Genomic DNA, 23,340 nt, shown 5'->3' with positions numbered 1-23,340 from the left:
TCCATATCTCCATCAGGAAGTCGCATCAAGCTTACCTGCGGTTTTCGATCGGTGCATCCCAGTACCAGTTCACCGTTCTTCCGTTCGGGTTGGCCACGGCACCGAGAGTCTTCACGAAGGTCATGGCGGTGGTATGCGCCCACCTAAGGCAGAAAGGCATTTATGTTTATCCGTACCTGGACGATTGGCTTCTCGTAGCGGACAGCAGCGAGGCGCTCCAGTCGGATATACTAACCACCCTCAACCTGTTGGACTCGTTGGGGCTGTGGGTCAACCACGAAAAGTCCATTTTGACTCCACAGCAGAGATTGGACTTCATAGGGGTAACCCTATCCTCTCGAGACGGGAGAGCATACTTACCTTCAACCAGGGCAAACACCTTGCAGCAGTTAGCCATCGACATCGAGAGCCGGCGGAAAGTATCGGCTTGGACAGTCCAGAGACTATTAGGCCTGATGGCAGCCACTACGGCAGTCATCAGGTTTGCAAGACTCAGAATGAGGGTATTGCAGGCCTGGTTTTTAAGAACTTTCGATCTCAGGCTCAATGCTCGACGAACTTACCTTTCGTTACCGAAGCAAGTCAGGGCATCACTGAAATGGTGGTTCTCGATGTCGACTCTTCTCGAAGGCGTTCCATTCCAACAACAGGCGCCTTCGGTAACGATCACGACGGATGCATCCTTAGAAGGATGGGGAGCCCATTGCAGCTCCTTAACCTCTCAGGGTCGTTGGTCTCGATCACAGAGGGAGCATCACGTCAACCATCTCGAACTCCTGGCAGTAGAAAATGCAGTAAAAGCATTTGCACAGATGATCGAGGGCAAGAATGTCTTGATCGCGACAGACAATACTACTGTAGTGGCATACATCAACAGGCAGGGTGGAACAAGATCACACCCCCTGAACCGTTCTGCACTCAGGATATGGAACTGGTGCATAAAGAGAAGGACTTACCTGACTGCGATCCATGTAGCCGGCAAGGAAAACGTCATTGCGGACTCTCTCAGCAGATCCTTCCATGTCGACCACGAGTGGGAGCTCGACGTCGAAGTGCGGGAAAGCCTTTTTCGGTACTGGGGCCGCCCTGTTGTCGATGTCTTCGCTACCGAGGACAACGCAGTCTGCGCCAAGTTTTGCAGCAGGGCAGGAAAAGGAAAGCGCTCTCTAGGAGACGCTTTCACCAGGACTTGGAGAGGAAATCTCCTGTACATGTTTCCTCCCTTTCCACTTTTGACAAGAGTGATAGCCAAGATCCAGATGGACAACTCCGATTGCATCCTGATCACGCCGTGGTGGCCTCGACAGACGTGGTTCTCCCACGCTCTTCGGTTATCGAGAGGGGATTACATCAGGCTCCCGTCGACACCGAAGCTACTGTCTCGACACCAGGGCAGGGTTCGACACGCAGATCTGTCGACCCTCAAGATGACTGCATGGAGGATAACAACCACTCCTCCTCTGCAACTAGAACTTTGACTGTGGATCACATTATATTGGCAGCACTAAAGCCTTCCACTAGGAAAACTTATGCAGCAAAGTGGCAAAGATTTCGGAACTTTGCTTCAGTACAAGATCAAACACCAGAATCTTGCCACTTACCCTTCATCCTTAATTATTTATTGACACTTTTCCAGCAGGGACTTAAGCTCGCATCCATCAGGGTTCACCTTGCTGCGATTACATCTTTTCACCGGGGTGTGGATGGTTTTACACCTTTTACCCATCCAACAACCAAGAAATTTCTGAAAGGTCTGAAGAACACGATACCGACTGTGAAGACTATCGTGCCGCCTTGGAGCCTGTCAGTTGTGCTGCAAGCATTGACACGCAAGCCCTTCGAGCCCATGGCTTCGACAGACCTTAGGCTGCTTACTTTAAAGACTGTCTTTTTAGTAGCCATCACATCGGCAAGACGTGCAAGTGAGCTTAAAGCTCTTAGGATAGATGTCCCGTATACTATTTTTCATAAGGACAAGGTTGTGCTACGCACGGACCCAGCCTTCCTACCTAAGGTAGTGTCAACTTTTCATCTGTCCCAGCACATTACTTTGCCTGCTTTCTTTCCTAATCCATCTACACCTCTTGAGTCTTCCTTGCATACTCTCGATGTAAGAAGGGCTCTTGCTTTTTATAAAGACAGGACAGAGACATTTAGAAGAACAAAGCAACTGTTTATTTGTTATGGTGAGCCTTCTAAGGGACTCCCTGTCTCCTGCCAACGACTGTCACGCTGGATAGTGGAGACAATAGAATTGGCCTACTCTATTGCTAAATTAGAGTTAGTGAAACCTGTAACAGCTCATTCCACCAGAGCTGTTTCAACGTCGGTGGCTTTCACCAGAGGTGTTCCACTGACTGAAGTCTGTAGAGCCGCAACGTGGTCCACTCCATCCACGTTTGTCAAGCACTACAGTTTGGACACCCGTGCGAGGCAGGACTGCTCATTTGGGAGGACAGTGCTTTCAGAGATCTTCAGATGATGCACCAACCCACCTCCAAAGGTATGTCAGCTTGCTATTCGCCCATATGTGTGATGCATAGAGACCACGAAGAAGAAATGCAGGTTGCTTACCTGTAACTGTAGTTCTTCGAGTGGTCATCTATGCATTCACACAACCCACCCACCATCCCCACTTGGTGGTGTGAGACTTACAAATGACACTGTTTTATTGTGGAATGTACTTTATTTTATTTACTCTCATGTTTATGGGGGCACAACGTCGGACTCCTGTAAACTGAGGTAAGGGCGGGAACCCCATGGACATGCGCGGTAGCGTGGGGGAGGGGTTCCCGCCAAAAACGTTCCACTCAGCTAGAGAAGGTTCCGGTCTGGTCTCTGCGCAGGCGCAAAGCCCATATGTGTGAATGCATAGATGACCACTCGAAGAACTACAGTTACAGGTAAGCAACCTGCATTTCCCCAGCCCTGGTCCTGCATCATGCCAAGAGGTAGAACAGAGGGCGGAGCTATGCAGGTGAATGAAGCAGGACCACTGGGTTGTGGTGGTGTCCATTGAGTTCTAAGGAGGGGTGCTGGCTCCATTCACAATGGTCTCTGGAGTTCCATGGAAGGAAACAGGTTGAAATCTGAGAGGAGGCTAATAAAAGAGGATCTCCAGTACAACTGAATGGGGTGGACAATTGTTCTTTCTCCTCCTGGTGGTGGTGATGATTTTCCTAGCTCATGCTTCCTAAAAGTAACTCAGGGCGGTGTACATGATCTAAGAGGCAAGGGGTTGCTAAGAGGCAAGGGGGCAGCAAGGGGTTGCTAAGAGGCAAGGGGGCAGCAAGGGGGTGCTAAGAGGCAAGGGGGCAGCAAGGGGGTGCTAAGAGGCAAGGGGGCAGCAAGGGGGTGCTAAGAGGCAAGGGGGCAGCAAGGGGGTGCTAAGAGGCAAGGGGGCAGCAGGGGGGTCCTAAGAGGCAAGGGGGCAGCAGGGGGGCAGTAAGAGGCAAGGGGGCAGCAGGGGGCGCTAAGAGGCAAGGGGGCAGCAGGGGGCGCTAAGAGGCAAGGGGGCAGCAGGGGGCGCTAAGAGGCAAGGGGGCAGCAAGGGGGCGCTAAGAGGCAAGGGGGCAGCAAGGGGGCGCTAAGAGGCAAGGGGGCAGCAGGGGGCGCATTCGAGGTGGTCTTTTCCAAGAAGCGCCTCTCCAGAAGGTCTTAAAACCCAGGGACATTTTTATGGGAGAAGGTAGTTTGGTCCCAAGCCATATAGGGGAAGAATCCACACATGTATTAATACCATTTAAGAAGAGTCCTTTTAATGGTGAATTGAAATGTTTCAAAAGCATCAAAACGCTGATGTAGAGACATACCCTGCTTGGTGTGCCCCGCCACGCCGGCTGCAAAACAGAGGCGTTCGCTGTCTTTTCCCTCGCTCCCTCGGCAAGCCTGTGGCAGGTGCCTCCCATTTAAAGGGGCTGCACACAGGGGGCACTGGGCATGAGTTTGTGGAACCAAGGGGGCAGTTACCTGAAAAAGTTTGGGAACCACTGGCCTATAGCTTACTGGATGCCCAGGTGTCTCCAGGGTGTTTCTCTCCCTTAAAGGATGAAATAGCTTAGTAGCTGCACCGCTTTCTGGCTGAGGTCCTGAAGAGCGTCTGCCCATTGGAGGCGACCAGGCTTTGCCAACCTGGAGTGTTTTGGACTACAAATCCGTTCATCCCTGCTAGATGGACAAATAGCTTAGTATAAGTGCAGCTTCCTGTCTTCCTAATGGGCATTTTACAATGGGTGACCTGGAAGGGGCATAAATTGCACGTACACAGACACACACACTCCAGGCATAATGTCAGTCATTTCATTATAATAATGCTAATAATACATAGTTTCCTTGTTGCTCAGACTCAATTCAGCCAGGCCCTAACTAGGATTTTCAAATGTTTGTGTGAGTCACTAGAATTGTTTTTCTTCCAGATCCGGCCCCCTCGCTAGGGTTTCTAGACATTAAGGCTGCAATCCTATATACATATTTACCTGGGAGCACAGATGCATATGGGATTGTTTAGCTTGGAAAAAAGGAGACTAAGGGGAGACATGATAGAAGTGTACAAAATTATGCATGGTGTGGAGAATCATAGAATAGCAGAGTTGGAAGGGGCCTACAAGGCCATCGAGTCCAACCCCCTGCTCCATGCAGGAATCCACCTTAAAGCATCCCTGACAGATGGTTGTCCAGCTGCCTCTTGAAGGCCTCTAGTGTGGGAGAGCCCACAACCTCCCTAGGTCACTGATTCCATTGTTGTACTGCTCTAACAGTCAGGAAGTTTTTCCTGATGTCCAGCTGGAATCTGGCTTCCTTTAACTTGAGCCCGTTATTCCGTGTCCTGCACTCTGGGAGGATCGAGAAGAGATCCTGGCCCTCCTCTGTGTGACAACCTTTTAAGTATTTGAAGAGTGCTGTCCTGTCTCCTCTCAATCTTCTCTTCTCCAGGCTAAACATGCCCAGTTCTTTCAGTCTCTCTTCATAGGGCTTTGTTTCCAGACCCCTGATCATCCTGGTTGCCCTCCTCTGGACACGCTCCAGCTTGTCTGCGTCCTTCTTGAATTGTGGAGCTCAGAACTGGACGCAATACTCTAGATGAGGCGTAACCAGGGCTGAATAGAGAGGAACCTGTACCTCACATGATTTGGAAGCTATACTTCTATTAATGCAGCCCAAAATAGCATTTGCCTTTCTTGCACCCATTTCACACTGTTCACTCCTATTCAGCTTGCGATCTACAACAATGTAAAGATCCTTCTCGTTTGTAGTATTGCTGAGCCAAGTATCCCCCATCTTGTAACTGTGCATTTGGTTTCTATTTTTTAGATGTAGAACTTGGCATTTATCCCTATTAAATTTCATTCTGTTGTTTTCAGCCCAGCACTCCAGCCTATCAAGATCACTTTGAAGTTTGTTTCTGTCTTCCAAGGTATTAGCTATCCCACCCAATTTGGTGTCATCTGCAAATTTGATCAGCGTTCCCTGCGGGAGACATTTTTCTCCCTCTCTCAAAATACTAGAAGCCAAAGGGGTCATCCCATGAAGCTGATGGGTGGGAGATTCAGGACAAATAAAAGGAAGGACTTCTTCACACAGCGCATAGTTAAATTATGGAACTCACTACCAAAAGATGTAGTGATGGCCACCCATTTGGATGGCTTTAAAAGGGGGTTGAATAAATTCCTGGAGGCAAATGCCATCAAGGGCTACTAGCCCTGATGGTTGTGTGCTACCTCCAGTATTCGAGGCAGTAAGCCTGTGTGCACCAGTTGCTGGGGAACATGGGCGGGAGGGTGCTGTTTGATCATCCCCGGCCGATGGCTGGTTGGCCACTGTGTGAACAGAGTGCTGGACTAGATGGACCCTTGGCCTGATCCAGCATCAGGGCACTTCTGATGTTCTTATGTGCTATGCTTGTCTCTAAATGCATAAGCATAAACACTTGCCATGTGCATCCTGCAATTACACATGCTGCAGATGCTGACGTACACTTTGCATTGTGACAGCATGTTATTAAGCATATTGAGTGTGTGTGGGCGGTACTGATCTTTGATAGGAACACAGAAGTGTAACAAACACACTTATATTTTCATCTATGAAATCTATATTTGATTACAGTTATATCCTACCTTTCAATTCCAGAATGGAAGACTCCAGGCCTTATATAATAAAACTGTGCAATAAAAAGATACATCATCTCATCCGTTTAAAAACAGCACACCAGACTAAATGTTCATGTTAGCTGCTGCTGCTGGCAGCCTTGGGTTGCTGTATATAGTTACATTTCAATAAGGTGTGATAGTATGCCTGAACTCTAACACTGGCCTACCTTATAGGGCTGGCATAATGAGGAAAACAATCTGAAAGTGCTCTAGGAGTGTTAGGAAGCAGAATTATTATGCAGGTTTCCCAAAATGGGCCATACACACATTAACTTTGCCCCAATTGCCGCACCTGCAATAAGCAATGAAGGGAAATGAGTCATTGGGTCAGTCCTTCACTCATCTTTCATGACTGGCTATCCAGTACAAATTATTCTTAATTGGATGTGTTTGTGACCCACATAGAAAGACAGGCCCCCATGACATTTGTCTTCAGTGCTCCTTGGGGGGTTGTTTCCGTGCCGTCGTCTCCAACGTGGCGCCTGTGGACACCAATGTACCAGCAAACAACCCTTGCTTCCTTCCAGGCCCCGGATTTTTATTTTATTTAAAACATGTTTGGCATGCTGCAACGGTATGTGTTGCCTTACAGTTAGGGTGACCCTATGAAAAGGAGCACAGGGCTCCTGTATCCTCAACAGTTGCATAGAAAAGGGAACAGTTAAAACTGCAGGAGCTATACTAGTGACCAGATACAAAACAGGGCAAGGCTCCTGCAGCTTTAACCGCTCTGATGAAGAGGGAATTGCACCAGGGGCTGCATGCATACAAAGGACACCTGCTAAAATTCGCTTTTCTATACCACTGTTAAAGGTACAGGAGCCCGGTCCTCCTTTTCATAGGGTCACCCTAACCATGGCTCTACAGCCCCTGCGTTGCCTGCAGAAGATGGCAGGTTCAGTCCCCGGCATCTGCAATTGAAAAGTTCTCAGGTGGTAAGGGGTGGGGCAGGCCCCTTCTCTGACCGTTGCTAGAGAACAGCCGTCAGCTAGAGGAGACGGCGTTGAGCTGGATCAGGCATGGGCAACTTTTGGGGGACTGTTAGCACATTTGGCCGTTTGAGGAAATGTCGTGGGCAGCACCACAAAATGGCTGCCATGGGAGGTGTGGCTAGTCATAAAGGACAAGAAGCAGAGGTGGGGGCTGAACCCCAAAACACACAGCACCCCATGTATTCATGCATGCCAACGGTTGTCGTTTCTACCTGACCTAGAGAGACTGAAAGAACTGGGCAAGTTTAGCCTGGAGAAGAGAAGATGGAGGGGAGACATTATAGCACTCTTCAAAGACTTGAAAGGTTGTCACACAGAGGAGGGCCAGGATCTCTTCTCAATCCTCCCAGAGTGCAGGACAAGGAATAACAGACTGAAGTTACAGGAAGACAGATTCCAGCTGGACATCAGGAAAAACGTCCTGACTGTTAGAGCAGTATGACAATGGAACCAGTGACCTAGGGAGGTGGTGGGCTCTCCCACATTAGAGGCCTTCAACGGGCATCTGGACAACCATCTGTCAGGGATGCTTTAGGGTGGATTCCTGCATTGAGCAGGGGGTTGGACTCGATGGCCTTGTAGGCCCCTTCCATCTCTGCTATTCTATGATTCTATGATTCTACCTCACCCCTCCAAGATTACCAGACAGAAGTGAACGGAGTCTCTTTCTCTCCTTCCCCTTCTTCTTGGTGGCTGCAGAGGAAAGCGTCAGCCTGCCCTTTTCATTTCGTAAGAACGCCTCTGAGCCCCACGTTTGACCCAGAGGCGTTTATGGAAATAAAGACGGCGCTCGCTTGGCCCTGAAGTGATCCCAGCTACCAGTAAAAAAAACTATGGATGGGTTGGGCACCTCAGCGGATGCCAAGAAAGGGTTCTCTGGGTGCGCTGCTGCCCACGGTGTTGCACTGCCCACCCACTGCCTGGCACAAAATAACGGTCAAGTCAAGAAGTCTTCTTACTCTACAAATAAACAACTTCTCACAAACTCCCAACACACTTTATTCCTTTGAACTCCAGCACATTTTTCCTTCATTTTTTTTTTTACAAAAATAATAAATACCCCCCTAAATTTTATAAATATATAATATAATGATGGGTGTATCATAAAGTAGTCCAGGGTGGGGGGACGCAATCCCTCCGTCAGGAGATCAGCATGGGGAGGAAATGGGTGGAAAGGTGATGCTGCCGGGTGTTGGCGCCCCGCCGTGGAACGCCCTTGCCATTGAGGGAGAGGAACATGGGGCGGCCTTCGTGGTGCCAGCGGAACGAGGCGTAGGTGTTGTAGCCGTTCTCCTCGATGCGCTCCTTGAATTTGCAGTTCGGGCTGTACAGCTTCTACGGGCGGTGGGGGAGAAAGAGGCAGAAGCATGTTTACGGAGAGGGTTTGCCAACGAGAGCAAACGGCGCAGAGTTAAACTATGGAACTCACTGCCACAAGATGTCGTGATGGCCACCAATCTGGATGGCTTCAAAAGGGGGTTGGATCAATTCCTGGAGGAGAAGGCGATCCAGGGCTACTAGCCCTGATGGTTGTGTGCTATCTCCAGTATTCGAGGCAATAAGCCTGTGTGCACCAGTTGCTGGGGAACATGGGCGGGAGGGTGCTGTTGCACCATGTCCTGCTCGTTCATCCCTGGCCGACAGCTGGTTGGCCACTGTGTGAACAGAGTGCTGGACTAGATGGACCCTTGGTCTGATCCAGCAGGGCACTTATGTTCTTATGAGAGTTAGGGGGCAACAGGTCAGGCGCTGACCTGGTGAAAATGGACAGAAGACATCACTGCCCTCGGCCCCAGCATGGACCAGGATTAGAAGGAGACCAGGCGCCTGGAGGAAACCCCTGAGTCTATGCCCCGGAGCAATACCAATACTCCCAGCTGGAAATCTGCAGGTTGGAGACTCCAACTAGATTCTCTCTCACATAGTTAAACTATGGAAGTCACTGCCACAAGATGTAGTGATGGCCACCAAACTGGATGGCTTCGAAAGGGGGTTGGATCAATTCCTGGAGGAGAAGGCTTTAGGGATGCTTTAGGGTGGATTCCTGCATTGAGCAGGGGGTTGGACTCGATGGCCTTGTAGGCCCCTTCCAACTCTGCTATTCTATGATTCTATGATTCTATGAAGGCGATCAGTGGCTACTAGCCTGGATGGTTGTGTGCTATCTCCAGTATTCGAGGCAATAAGCCTGTGTGCACCAGTTGCTGGGGAACATGGGCGCGGGAGGGTGCTGTTGCACCATGTCCTGCTCGTTCATCCCTGGCCGATGGCTGGTTGGCCACTGTGTGAACAGAACGCTGGACTAGATGGACCCTTGGTCTGATCCAGCATCAGGGCACTTCTGATGTTCTTAAGGAGGAGGAGGAGAAGGAGGTGGCGAAGAAGAGGAGGAGGAGGAGGAGAAGGAGAAGGCTTGCACTATGTCCTGCTCGTTCATCCCTGGCTGATGGCTGGTTGGCCACTGTGTGAACAGAGTGCTGGACTAGATGGACCCTTGGTCTGATCCAGCAGGGCACTTACCCAAACCTCAGCTCAGTCCTCATGGTACAGTGCTGCCTGCTTGGCATCCCAGGTCAGATCTCAACGTGAGAGATGGAATCAGAATCGGGGCCCCACAAGTACGATGGAGCAGCCAGGCTTGCTTAAAAACCCTCAACTGGTGCCTGGAAGCTGCTGATGAAACCACTTCCAGAGACCCTCTCCTGGTCTGGCTTCCTTCTGGATAGCTTCCTTCCTGCCCAGCAGACCCTAGGAATGCTGAACAGCTCTCCCGCCTGTTGAACCACAGGGCTGTGAACTAGGGTGACCCTATGAAAAGGAGGACAGGGCTCCTGTATCTTTAACAGTTGCATAGAAAAGGGGATTTCAGCAGATGTCCTTTGTATGCATGTCACACCTGGTGAAATTCCCTCTTCATCACAACAGTTACAGCTGCAGGAGCCCTGCCCTCTTTTGTATCTGGTCACTCTAGTATAGCTCCTGCAGCTTTAACTGTTGTGATTTCACCAGGAGCTGCATGCATACAAATGACACGTGCTGAAATCCCCTTTTCAATACAACTGTTAAAGATCCAGAAGCCCTGTCCTCCTTTTCATAGGGTCACCCTATGTGAACCAAATCCAGCCCTCTTGTGGTGACAATCCAGCCCACTGGGGATCCCAAGCTGGCCACACACCCCTCTCCCCAAACTGCCTATCAAACCAGACGGTTTGAGTATATAAGACCGACTCTGGCCCACTTGCATTGGCTGCCTGTATGTTTCTGAGCCCAATTCAAAGTGCTGGATTTAACACGGCTTGGGACCACCATACCTGACGGAACGCCTCTCCCGACATGAACCTACCCGAACACTGTGCTCAGCATCTAAGGTCGTCCTCCGAGTGCCTACACCGAGGGAAGCTCGGAGGATGGCAACCAGAGAGAGGGCTTTTTCAGTGGTGGCCCCCCAATTGTGGAACAATCTCCCTGACAAGGCCCGCCTGGCACCGACATTGTTATCTTTTCGGCGCCAAGTCAAGACTTTTCTCCCAGGCATTTAGCAATATGCAATTAGCCTGGGTTTGGTTTTGTATGGTTTTGTGGTTTAAAATCATATGTTTTGTGATTTAAATTTTTTGTATATTGTTTTTAAGTGTTTTTATCCTATGTAAATCGCTCAGAGAGCTTCGGCTATTACATTTATACAAATGTAATAAATCATCATCATCATTCAGCAATTTATCAGCTTCTGTACAGTTCCCTGCCCCCTTATAAAAGGGTGAAACGCCTCTCCTAAGGCACTAAGAGCTTGAAGCTAAAATATGTTGGTATGTTGACCTGGCCTTTTTGCCTTGGGCCTTGCCCAGCCCTGGAATGTGGCTCCAGGGAGAATCTCTGAAAATGAATTCAGTCCTTGGCCTGAAAGAGGTTCAACACCTCTGCGCAAGGGGCTACATGGAGAAGAAGAAATATTTGGGATAAAAACAGGGTGAAAATGGAGATGTATGTTCAGACTCTGGAACTAGTGTAGGTAGAAGGGATGCTTTCTCTCCCCTGGATTTCTCCCCAGATTTGGGTTTTCAAATTAGCAGGTGGAACTGCTGCCTTCAGGAATTCTTCCGGGTTTCTTTCTGCATTTTGCATGGAGCACGGAGGCACTTGTGTGGCTTGGCTTCAATTCCTTCTGTTCGTTTGTCTTCTACCCCTATATTCCTCAGTGCCATTTTTAACGCTGCACATGTGCACGTTGCTTTTCTTGCAGAGCTGTTTTCAATCTCGCTGTGATTGCACATACAATTGCAAGGAGGTTCTTTTTTGTGGGGTGTGTGACTGATGTTCAGAAGCGTGCGTGCATCAGTAAAGCAGAATATAAAGAACTTTCATGATGCAGTAGTACATACAGTCACAGCAAGACTGTGTTGCACATTGCAAACCCAGAGGCAGAAGGAAGACGCAAAGGAACTGTGCGAATGTAAACCTGCACGTGCTCTAGTTCGGGAATTAATTTTGAATGCTGCCCAAGTTAAATCAGAATTAAGGAGGAGTGGGACGCCGAGCAGAGTGAAAACGAGAGCCAATCAAGGAATGGAATAGGGGAAATGTCCTCATCTTTACAGTGGAAGCAAACTCTAAGGAGGAAGCAGGAAGTGAAGGACAACATAGAAAAGAAGGCGGAAGAAAACCTTATACAGAGCCTTGGGACAGGATGGATGTTGTGGTGACTGGGGAACAGAAAGGTGGAGGAAAGGGCAGAAGATCTTGGAAATTGTCTAGTTGGACTAGATGCAGGAATCCTGCAAATTCAGTATCCCTGTTAGATGGAAGTTTCTCATCTATTCGGCCCTGGTTAGGCCTCATCTAGAGTATTGCATTCAGTTCAGTTCTCCACACTTCAAGAAGGACGCAGACAAGCTGGAGCGTGTTCAGAGGAGGGCAACCAGGATGATCAGGGGTCTGGAAACAAAGCCCTATGAAGAGAGACTGAAAGGACTGGGCATGTTTAGCCTGGAGAAGAGAAGATGGAGGGGAGACATGATAGCAGTCTTCAAATACTTAAAAGGTTGTCCCACAGAGGAGGGCCAGGATCTCTTCTCGATCCTCCCAGAGTGCAGGACACGGAATAAGGGTCTCAAGTGACAGGAAGCCAGATTCCGGTGGGATATCAGGAAAAACTTCCTGACTGTTAGAACAGTACGACAATGGAACCACTGACCTAGGGAGGTTGTGGGCTCTCCCACACTAGAGGGAGCTGGACAACCATCTGTCAGGGATGCTTTAGGGTGGATTCCTGCATTGAGCAGGGGGTTGGACTCGATGGCCTTAAAGGCCCCTTCCGACTCTGCTATTCTGGGATTGGCTGTAAAATCTGCTCTCTGGAAAATGGCTGCAAGTAGGGCTCCTGCAGTCAGACTGAGAAAAATGAGCATGTGCAGAGAGTCTTCCCACTCCCCTCAGCCCCCCGCCCCTTCCTAATAAAAAGAAAGAAGTTGCAAAATTACCGTTCCATAGATCTTCCCCTTTCTGTCCATTGCCAGGTAGAAGCCGTTGTGGACGGACCGGATGGCCACAGTGCCGATGTGCACAGAACGGATCTCCAGAATGCCTGGAAGACAGGGCAGAGGTTAGGCCCTATGGAAAGGAGGACCAGGCTCCTGCATCTTAACAGTTGCATAGAAAAGGGAATTTCAGCAGGTGTCATTTGTATGCATGTCGCACCTATGAAATTTCCTCTTCATCACAACAGTTAAAGCTGCAGGAGCTATACTGCAGCTATACTGTGACCAGATTTAAAAGCGGGCAGGGCTCCTGCAGCTTTAACTGTTGTGATGAAGAGGGAATTTCATTGGTTCTCCATATATACAAATGTCACCAGCTGAAATTCCCTTTTTAATACAACTCTTAAAGATACAGGAGCCCTGTCCTCCTTTTCATAGGGTCACCCTACCCGTGGTATTATGTGCAGCCCATCACAGCCAAGGTCCGTTAGAGACTAGAGCAGCCTTCTGCAACCTGGTGTTCTTCAGATGTGTCGGACTGCAGTTCCCATCATTCCATGGCCATTGGCCATGCTGGCTGGGGATTATGGGAGTTGCTGTCCAAAACATCTGGGGGGTGCTAGGTTGGGGGGAAACTGCCCTAAGGTGTGGGGGAAAGCAGCGAGTTCCACAGGCTCACTAAGTGATTCTGTGAATTAGGACCCCCGTTTGCCTGTTCAGAATCGAGCCCCATCCAACACACATGCTAAACCTAGGGTGTCCCTATGAAAAGGAGGACAGGGCTCCTGTATCTTTAACAGTGGTGTTGAAAAGGGAATTTCAGCAGGTGTCATTTCTTATGCATGCAGCACCTGGTGAAATTCCCTCTTCATCACAACAGTTAAAGCTGCAGATGCCCTGCCCTCTTTAAAAACTGATCGCAGTATAGCTCTTGCAGCTTTAACTGTTGTGATGAAGAGGGAATTTCACCAGGTGCTGCATGCATACAAATGACACCTGCTGAAATTCCCTTTTCTATGCAACTGTTAAAGATACAGGAGCCCTGTCCTCCTTTCCATAGGGTCACCCTAGCTAAATCCAAGCATGTAAATACCCATGCATGAACCATGCTCTCATCTCACACTATTGCCCCGCTCGTGCTCTTCGCTCCTCTAATGCCATGTTTCTCACCTGCCGAAGGGTCTCTACTTCCCTTGCTCGGCTTCGTCCATTTTCTTCCACTGCCCCTTACGCCTGGAACGCTCTTCCAGAACATTTGCGAACTACACATTCAATCGCAGTTTTTAAAGCTCAGCTAAAAACTTTTCTTTTTTCTAAAGCTTTTAAAACTTGATTTTGATCTGACTTTTATACTGTTAGTTTTACTCTCCCCTGTGCCTGTTTGGTGCATTCTCTTCCCTTTCTTATTGTTTTATTATGATTCTGTTAGAATGTAAGCCTATGCAGCAGGGTTTTGCTATTTTATTGTTTTACTCTGTACAACACCATGTACACTGATGGTGCTATATAAATAAATAAATAAATAATGCTACAGTGCCATCTATATGCCAGTTGGAGGATTGCTAAGCTATTCTAGGGCAATTGTGCAATGCCAGCTGTAGGCATGAGAGAATCCTGGACAAGGTGTACTTCTGCTGGCCACCTTTTCTGTGAGCCATGGCGGACTTAGCTGGCTACGAGGGCTGTGTTCTGACCCTCACTGGTCTACCCTTTAAATTTCCCACAATGCAGTAGAGCAGCCTTCCTCAACCTGGTCCCCTCCACATGTGTTGTACCACAACTCCCATAATTCCCATCTGGCATGGCCATTAGTCATGTTTGGGGAGGCTCTCCCGTGAAATTGCTGAATTACAATTCACTGAGAAACTGATGACTTACAATTCACTCCATTCATTTGGGGTCAAAGGTTTCTTGCCCCACATCAGGTATTAATGGACTCAGCACTGGTTTGTTAATTGTATTATCATAGAATCATAGAATAGCAGAGTTGGAAGGGGCCTACAAGGCCATCAAGTCCAACCCCCTGCTCAATGCAGGAATTCGCCCTAAAGCATCCCTGACAGATGGTTGTCCAGCTGCCTCTTGAAGGCCTCTAGTGTGGGAGAGCCCACAACCTCCCTAGGGAACTGGTTCCATTGTCGTACTGCTCTAACAGTCAGGAAGTTTTCCCTGATGTCCAGCTGGAATCTGGCTTCCTTTAACTTGAGCCCGTTATTCCGTGTCCTGCACTCTGGGAGGATCGAGAAGAGATCCTGGCTCTCCTCTGTGTGACAACCTTTGTTATCACCTATCACTGCTGTCGTGAAGAGTCACTCTGCTTATTTTGCATTTGTTCATAACTGTAACTGAAAGGTCACAGACAACTTTTTGCATTTTCTTTGCCACTGGACTCCCAAGTTTTACATTTTTATTTCCTTTACTGCCCTCCACGCGTCCCCCACCCATCGTTACATGAAGTACACTCTAATCCAGGGATGAGCAACACATGACCCGTAAGCTGCATGCAGCCACCATGAGCATTTCTTGCAGCCTGCTACCATTGTCAAATTTGCTGTGGCAGCAAAAGGAAAAAGGAAAAAAAACAATGTTGCACACCAACAAGGTGGGCTGGGAGGCTCTTGTCTTGTTTGCAAACAGAATTTACTCAGCGTTGGTTTGGAAACCTCAAGGGAGCACAATTCTGCTTGCATATAAGGCATACATTTCGCATGAGCCTCGTTTGCATTCAAAATCACTGTTGATTTTTCCTCCATTTCCACTTAAAATCAGCAATTTTAACATGGGTGGAGCAGGGGTTCTGGAAGGTGGACATTGAAGTTGCCCACACGTGCTCTTGTCCACAAATGCTTATATAGCCTTTAATATAAAGACATATACATATAAACCATGTATATGAGGGCGCGAGGCGGGTGAGCATGTAAGATGTGCCAAAAAAAGAGAGAAAAGTCTCAGAATGCTATAGGAATTTTTTTATTATACAAAAGCTCAACACGTTTCAGTAGAATCGCGTCAGGTTTTCGTATCATAATTTTTTTTCCCCTGTACCATCCTGAGACTTTTCTCCCTTTTTGTGCATATCCATGTATACGGCCCTTCAGAAAGAATGAGAGGACAGGTCCCTGCCCCAAGGGGCTTGCAATCTAAAAATATACACCAATAAATGCCGATGATATGCTGATAAATATCAGAAAGACCGTATTCTCTCTTATGAGCCTGCCCATGCTTTGAGATCTTCTGGAGAAGCCCTTGTTTCAGTCCCACCATCTTCACAGGCGCGCTTGGTGGGAACACGGGAGAGGGCCTTCTCAGTGGCTGATCCGGTGCTCTGGAACTCTCTTCCCGGGGAAGCTAGAGTCGCTCCCTCCTTGATGGGCTTTCGGAAGCAGGCTAAAACTTGTTTGTTCCAGCAGGCCTTTGGAGAATAATCTGGCCCTCCATCTATGTTAAGGACTTGTAAAGTTTATGTTTTAATATTGTAAAATTTTTTTGTACATTTCTTTTCGTAGGTTTAAAATGTATAAGTTTTAAATTTTGTAAGGCCGCCTTGAGGCGCAGTATTGGGCAAAAGGCGGGATACAAATAATAATAATACACAAATCCATGCAAGTGATACCCTGTTTTCCCAGGGAAGCAAATCTTTCTTCTCTATGCATTTATTGTTGGGAGAAGCAATACGCTGAGAAGCCATGCACTACACATGGTACTGGTTTTATGCATAAAGGGTTGAGCTGGGCCCAAGGCTATTTCTGACCGCGATGGGCCAGGAATCCTGTGGAATTTGAATAGAAGCATAAACTGTAACCCGAACAGCAAAAGCAAGAGGTGAGCACTGAGCTTCAATTTTGATAAAAGCTACAGCTTTATTGGAATCTGTTTAATCCCAGAACCTGTTTTCGATATTACTCTCTCCGCTCTGAAACTTAAAAACAACTAACAATGACAAGAGGACCTCTGAAGTTATGCAAAGTGCATTTATTCACTGTTGAGTCATCCATCACGACTAGTGTACAAATCTGTCATAGGACTTACACAACTTCCCTGTAACATCTACGAGCGTTTCACTGTTTTATAGCACAATCTTATGCAGGGCCACTCAGAAGTAAGTCCCATTGAGTTCAACGCAGCTTACTCCCAGGTAAGTGGGTATAGGATTGCAGACTAAGAGCTCCATCAGATGAGCGTTTATTGCATGCTCGTTGCTGGGTGCTCACGGATTTTCGTGGGTCCCTCTCACAACGTTGTCTGTCTCCCGTGCACCTTCCTCACGCCACAAAAAAACCACCCAGAAAATCCGATATATTTTTTAAAACAGAAGTTGCTGCTCTCTCCTGCTGTATGCAGGAGAATCAGCGCAATCAGAACAGCCCACTGAATGGGCCTAGTGCATGTTGTTTACTTCCTCTTTTGAAAGCGGAAGTATCAAGCAATGAAAGCGGGGGGCAGAGAAGCAACGGTAGGGTGACCATGTGGAAAGGACAGGGCTCCTGTATCTTTAACAGTTGTATTGAAAAGGGAATTTCACCGGTGTCCTTTCTATGCATGCAGCTCCTAGTGAAATTCCCTCTTCATCACAACTGTTCAAGCTGCAGGAGCCCTGCCCTCTTTTGCATCTGGTCAGTCTAGAATAGCTCCTGCAGCTTGAACAGTTGTGATGAAGAGGGAATTTCACCAAGTGCTGAATGCATAGAAATGGCACTGGCTGAAATTCCCTTTTCTATGCAACTGTTAAAGATGCAGGAGCCCGGTCCTTCTTTCCATAGGGTCACCCTAAGCAACGGTAGAGAAGCATGATCCTGCCCCCACCAGTCTGATGGAGCTCTAAGTCTACCAGTCAAAGCTTACCATCCTACAGGTTACCAGCTCTCAGGCCCTTTTGTCCTAATGCTTCTTGTCATGCGGGTACTTTTCCTGTTTTACTTCTCCAACAAAGAGGACTAGAAGCTTATTTTCAGTTTCATCAACAACAGAAACCAGGGTTTTCTGGTGTGGTACCTGACCCCTGCTAAACATCAAATACCAGTAAGACTTACTGTTCAGATTTTCCTTCTGACGTGTCCCTTTTACTTTGCCATCACTGCCGATGTGTAGAAAGAAATGGTTCGAGGAATACAGCTTCCTCCAACGTATGTCACCCTGTAGATGGTGGTAGCTCCGGGCGTGCCTGCCGCCCCCTGGCCACAAATGCTTGCTCTCTTGTTGCAGGTCTGTGTCTCTGTGCCCCCCAGCAGATACGGCGAGTAGAAAGAGCATCAAGGAAAACCCAAAAGTACAACTGATGAGTCGGACCCACTGACCCATAACAGTCCAGGCCACGTGCTAGAAGAATTCGGCCAGCTCCCAGGTGGTCAAAGGTGACCATGTGTCTTCAAAGTATAAACCAGCAGTATTTTGTGATAAGTCCAGCGATTTAGAGATGGTTTGGCGTGATAAAACTCCTACACATGGTGCCATGGTGGAAAATCTTTTAACAGCATGGTTGAGGTGGTTCCAGCTAGCTGAACAGGAGTCTTGTAGATCTTGGTCAGAGATCCCAGTAGAACAACGACAGGAACAGTGCTTGATTTCCTTGAGATCTAGCCCCTTGTTGAGTCTTCTCAGATTAAAGGCTTAGCGTCTCTTTTCTGCTGAAATTGGCTTGGGGGTTTCACCAAAGCTCAAAGAGGACCTGATCAGATGAACCAGCTGTGCCAGAGAGGGAAAGGGGGGGGGGAGACAGAGATGAACCTCAGCAAATGTACCACTGACAAGAGGAAAAGTATAAAATACAACAGCTATTATTATTTTCCTCCTTCTGCCCAGGATAATCGGGATTGGCTGTGCATACCTCCCAACCACATCCCAAAGGCGGAGCAAGGCGTGGCTGTATTATTTCTCATTCATAAATCTGCTTTGGGAGTTGCCAGATGTTTCAAGCTTTATGAATGTATTTGCGTCTAGGGGAGAGAGAAAACGGCATGACAGAAGTGAGTCCTACTCATTTCTATAAGGTTGACTCCCCCAGTAAATGGGCTAAGGAATGAGCGCAAAAACGACTTGTGTTTTTTTTTTTAAAGCATCATTTGAGGAGCAGAATAGTCTTTCTGAATATGGAAAAGGACCAAGGTGGTTCTATCTACTCAAGCATCCTTTTCCCCAACAGTGGCCGGCCAGTTTAACTAGGAAGCAGGGCATGAAGGCCGCAGACTACACTATAAGTTTTCTTTCTCAACAAAAAAAACCCTAAGCTCTCAAGATATTCCTTCCTTGTAGGAAAGGTGCTATGATCACATTATTTTGGTTGTCCTTTTCTTACACCTACATACCCTCACCTAGGGATACGTTCCTACATACGATGCTAGAGCAGTGTGTCCAGACTTCTGATAGCAAATGCACACTCTCCCCTGTCCCCACCTGTTGACAATTGGTGCCATGCCTTACTCTTTGGACTCAAATGACACACATCCAGAACATCAAATGTCAAAATTGCCCTTTCTCAGAATCCTAAACCCCTGAACTCCTGCTTAGCCCTGAGTCTCTGCTTCCCAATCATAGAATCATAGAAGAGTAGAGTTGGAAGGGGCCTATAAGGCCATGGAGTCCAAACCCCTGCTCAATGCAGGAATCCACCTTAAAGCATCCCTAACAGATGGTTGTCCAGCTGCCTCTTGAATGCCTCTAGTGTGGGAGAGCCCACAACCTCCCCAGGTAACTGGTTCCATTGTCGTACTGCTCTAACAGTCAGGAAGTTTTGCCTGATGGCCAGCCGGAATCTGACTTCCTGTCACTTGAGCCCATTCTTCCATGTCCTGCACTCTGGGATGATCAAGAAGAGATCCTGGCCCTCCTCTGTGTGACAACCTTTCAAGTATTTGACAGAGGCAAACCTAAAACATGGATTCATGCAACAGGGAACCTCATTTTATTATTATTATTATTATTATTATTATTATTATTATTATTATTATTTCTTACCCACCTCTCCATTTTTATCGCCTCTCCATTTTGATATAAAATACATAAAACTGAATTAAGAACATAATATACATTGTTAAAACATCCTAAAAACATTCTAAAAACATCCTAAAATCCCACTGGATAGTATTAAACCATGGACCTAATTGTCAGGGTGGGCAGATTGTGAAGCACACAACTAAGATTTATATTCTCTTCACTCACACATACACAACCATTCATAACTTTACTATTGTTTCTACAATTCTTTGAGCAAAACTATTGCTTTTAAAGCCCTGTTGGCCAACTCAGATTAAAACAACAACTCAGAACATTAGAAGGCAAGTCATTCTGTTGTATGCCAACTCAAAAATAAATCCCAGTGGATACTATGGAATTTGTTCCCTAGTATGTGAACACGTCAGCACCTGGGTTGCCATTGCTCTGCCACGGCCTGACAGACCTGACGCTGGTCATCTCACAACATTAGGGTGACCCTTTGAAAAGGAGGACAGGGTTCCTGTATCTTTAACAGTTGTATTGAAAAGGAAGTTTCAGCAAGTGTCATTTGTATATATGGGAACCTGGCGAAATTCCCTCTTCATCACCACTGTTAAAGCTGCCCTCTTTTAAATCTGGTCACTCGTATAGCTCCTGCAGCTTTAACGGTTGTGATGAAGAGGCCGGAGTTTCACCAGGTTCCCCATTTATACAAATGACACCTGCTGAAATACTCTTTTCTATGCAACTGTTAAAGATACAGGAGCCCTGTCCTCCTTTCCATACGGTCACCCTACACAACATCCTTTTCTCTTATTTAAAATTGTTGGGTAGCCAACTGGGCATCTTTATGGTTGCAGGCACTCATTCTTTTTTACTTTTAAAATCTATTATCCTTTTCTATAATAAAACAGTGCTCATTCTCCAGTAAATGTGTTTAGCGTTAAAACAGCGGAAGCAAGCTCCATTTTACTTGTATAGTCATGATGATGCTATGATATAAGTGAGTTTAAGATGTAAAACTGCACATGTTCAGAGTTTTATTTATTTTTAATCTGAGTTGGCCAACAGGGCTTTGAAAAAGATTGTTTTGCTCTAAGAATTGTAGAAACCAATAGTAAAGTTATGAACGGTGGTGCATGTGTGAGTGAAGAGAATATATTGATTGATTGATTGATTGATTGCATTTCTATACTGCCCAATAGCCAAAGCTCTCTGGGCAGTTCACAAAATTAAGACCATTCAAATATAAAACAACAGCATAAAACCATAATATAAAATACAATATAAAAGCACAACCAAGATAAAAACTACAGCGATGCAAAAATACAAATTTAAAATACAAATTTAAAACAGCAAAGTTAAAATTTATTTATAGACTGTTAAAGTACTGGGAGAATAAAAAGGTCTTCACCTGGCGTCCAAAAGAATATAATGTGGGTGCCAAGCGAACCTCCTTAGGGAGCTCATTCCACAGCCGGGTGCCACAGCAGAGAAGGCCCTGCTCCTGGTAGCCACCTGCCTCACTTCCTTTGGCAGGGGCTCGCGGAGAAGGACCCCTGAGGATGACCTTAGGGTCCGGGCAGGTACATATGGGAGGATAGCCTGGCTCCAAGCCATTTAGGACTTTAAATGTTAATACCAGCACTTTGAATCTTAGTTGTGTGTTTCACAACCTGCCCACCCTGACTATTAGGTTAATGGTTTAACATCTCCATGCTGCAAGCTGAGTTGAGAGAAACCATAGCTCAAAACTGCCCTGTAGTGTGGTCTGATGCTGTCCCCATTTTGCAAGCTGGCACTGAGAGGGAGTGATTTATGGTACACAGTTTCATTATTCTAAGCCCTAGAGTGACCCAAATCCCTGAATTCTTCCTCCTGTGCCACTCTAAAAAAAAAGGCACAGGAACCCCGATATGAACGGAATGAGGATATTCCAGTCTGCTGCGTTGCTTTAAGGCCAAGCTGAACCTGTTTGTTCTCAGAAAGGTGAGCACATCACCCAGGGGAAAAAAATCTCCCTGCTGTGTTTGCAAACAATCTTGGGAGGAGGAAACCTCTCAAATAAATAGGTGGTGATGCCACAAGCTTTTGACTCAACTCCGTTCTTTTTATAGCTGATTTTGGAGCCTTGCACATTACCCTGGCAGGCCGTTTCAGCAGAAGGCTCCTTGAAGAGATTTTTATATCGTGAACTAAAAAATTAAAATGCTAAAAATGAATTCAATAATAACATTCTTTGGTCTCTTTCCAGCTCTTCTGTGCAGCTGGGGTGCCTTAATTAGATGTACACGTATTTTTCATTTATTTATTACGTTTATATCCTGTCTTTTTCCTCCTTAAGGAAAAATACATAATCCTCCTCCTCTCCATTTTATCCTCACAACAACAACCCTGTGAGGTAGGTTGGGCCGAGAGTCTGAGACTTGCCCAAAGTCACCCAGTAAGCTTCTATGGCTGAGTGGGGACTGGAACCCAGATCTCCCAACCCCCAATCCAACACTCTAACCACTACACCACACTGGCTAATGAAGCCACCCCAACTACATAGGGGAGCACAAAGACCGAAGAGTATTTTAAAAACGTTCATTTTTAACTTTTTGATTTTAGAATTCATGATTGGGCACATTTCTCCTGATGAATCTACTTACACCGCTCTCCATCTTGAAGTGTTAGCTAACTACATTGCAGAGGGTATAGAGAGCTATTTCGGCAAAATAATCCATGATTGAAATTGTTTTACTGATCATCTGGTTTCTTCCAAAGCTGGTGTCCATGGTTGGAAACTTTGGCTGATTCTCTAATCCTAGTTGGATTGGAGAGAGACTGCCATCTGGATGATCAGAGGTCTAGAAACAAAGCCCTATGAAGAGAGACTGAAAGAACTGGGCATGTTTAGCCTGGAGAAGAGAAGATTGAGGGGAGACATGAGAGCACTTTTCAAAGACTTAAAAGGTTGTCACACAGAGGAGGGCCAGGATCTCTTCTCGATCCTCCCAGAGTGCAGGACACGGAATAACGGGCTCAAGTTAAAGGAAGCCAGATTCCAGCTGGACATCAGGAAAAACTTCCTGACTGTTAGAGCAGTGCGACGGTGGAATCAGTTACCTAGGGAGGTGGTGGGCTCTCCCACACTAGAGGCCTTCAAGAGGCAGCTGGACAACCATCTGTCAGGGATGCTTTAGGGTGGATTCCTGCATTGAGCAGGGGGTTGGACTCGATGGCCTTGTAGGCCCCTTCCAACTCTGCTATTCTATGATTCTATGATTCTATGATCTTAGAAGAGGTATGCAGAATGCTAGTTTTTTTCTGTGTGAGAAGGAGGATTTTTGTAGTTTCGATAGTGGTCTAATTTGAACCAAGCTCCCCTGGACTGGTTGCCAGAAACCAATTCAAGCACTGCGATTGCTCCCCTTTTAACATCAAAACCAAACAGGGCTAATGCAGAATGTCATTTTCTTCGTCTTGCTGATTATCTGTATACAACTGCACATGTCTGAGGTGAGAAGGGCAAAGGCTTCCAGGGCTAGAGAGAAACTCTCCTTTTTCCTTTTATCAACTCCTGGATTCTGGAACTTCAGTGCTTAGAAAGGCAGAAGCAGCAGCATATGAAATCTACAAAGATTTGACTAGCACCATCAAGTAACAAGTGGCAGGGTCCTTGGGGGTTTAGCTTAAAGATCTTACTGTCATTCCAACCTTTTAGAATGGGGGGAAACTTCACAAAACGGGTGTTAGTTGGGAAAAGGGAGCGCCATATGGACATTGGGGGGAACCTCGGAGGGCCAGACTGGGACC

The 23,340-nt window shown here is 47.0% G+C and overlaps 1 protein-coding gene across 1 annotated transcript; it reads right to left on the bottom strand.

Moving 5' to 3' along the window:
• Nucleotides 1–8,203: 8,203 nt before the first annotated feature.
• FGF22 (fibroblast growth factor 22) lies at nucleotides 8,204–18,001 on the bottom strand. The gene is made up of 3 exons (XM_063147263.1): nucleotides 17,643–18,001; nucleotides 12,616–12,719; nucleotides 8,204–8,473 (listed from the first exon to the last, which is right to left on the bottom strand). The coding sequence occupies exons 1-3, from the start codon at nucleotides 17,908–17,910 to the stop codon at nucleotides 8,279–8,281; spliced, it is 567 nt and encodes a 188-aa protein (XP_063003333.1). The 5' UTR covers nucleotides 17,911–18,001; the 3' UTR covers nucleotides 8,204–8,278.
• Nucleotides 18,002–23,340: the final 5,339 nt, after the last annotated feature.

This window comes from Elgaria multicarinata, chromosome 23, assembly GCF_023053635.1.
Source record: "Elgaria multicarinata webbii isolate HBS135686 ecotype San Diego chromosome 23, rElgMul1.1.pri, whole genome shotgun sequence".
Taxonomy (NCBI): Eukaryota; Metazoa; Chordata; class Lepidosauria; order Squamata; family Anguidae; genus Elgaria; species Elgaria multicarinata.
The sequence above is the reverse complement of the archived record's forward strand: the minus strand, read 5'-3'. Positions and strand labels throughout refer to the sequence as shown.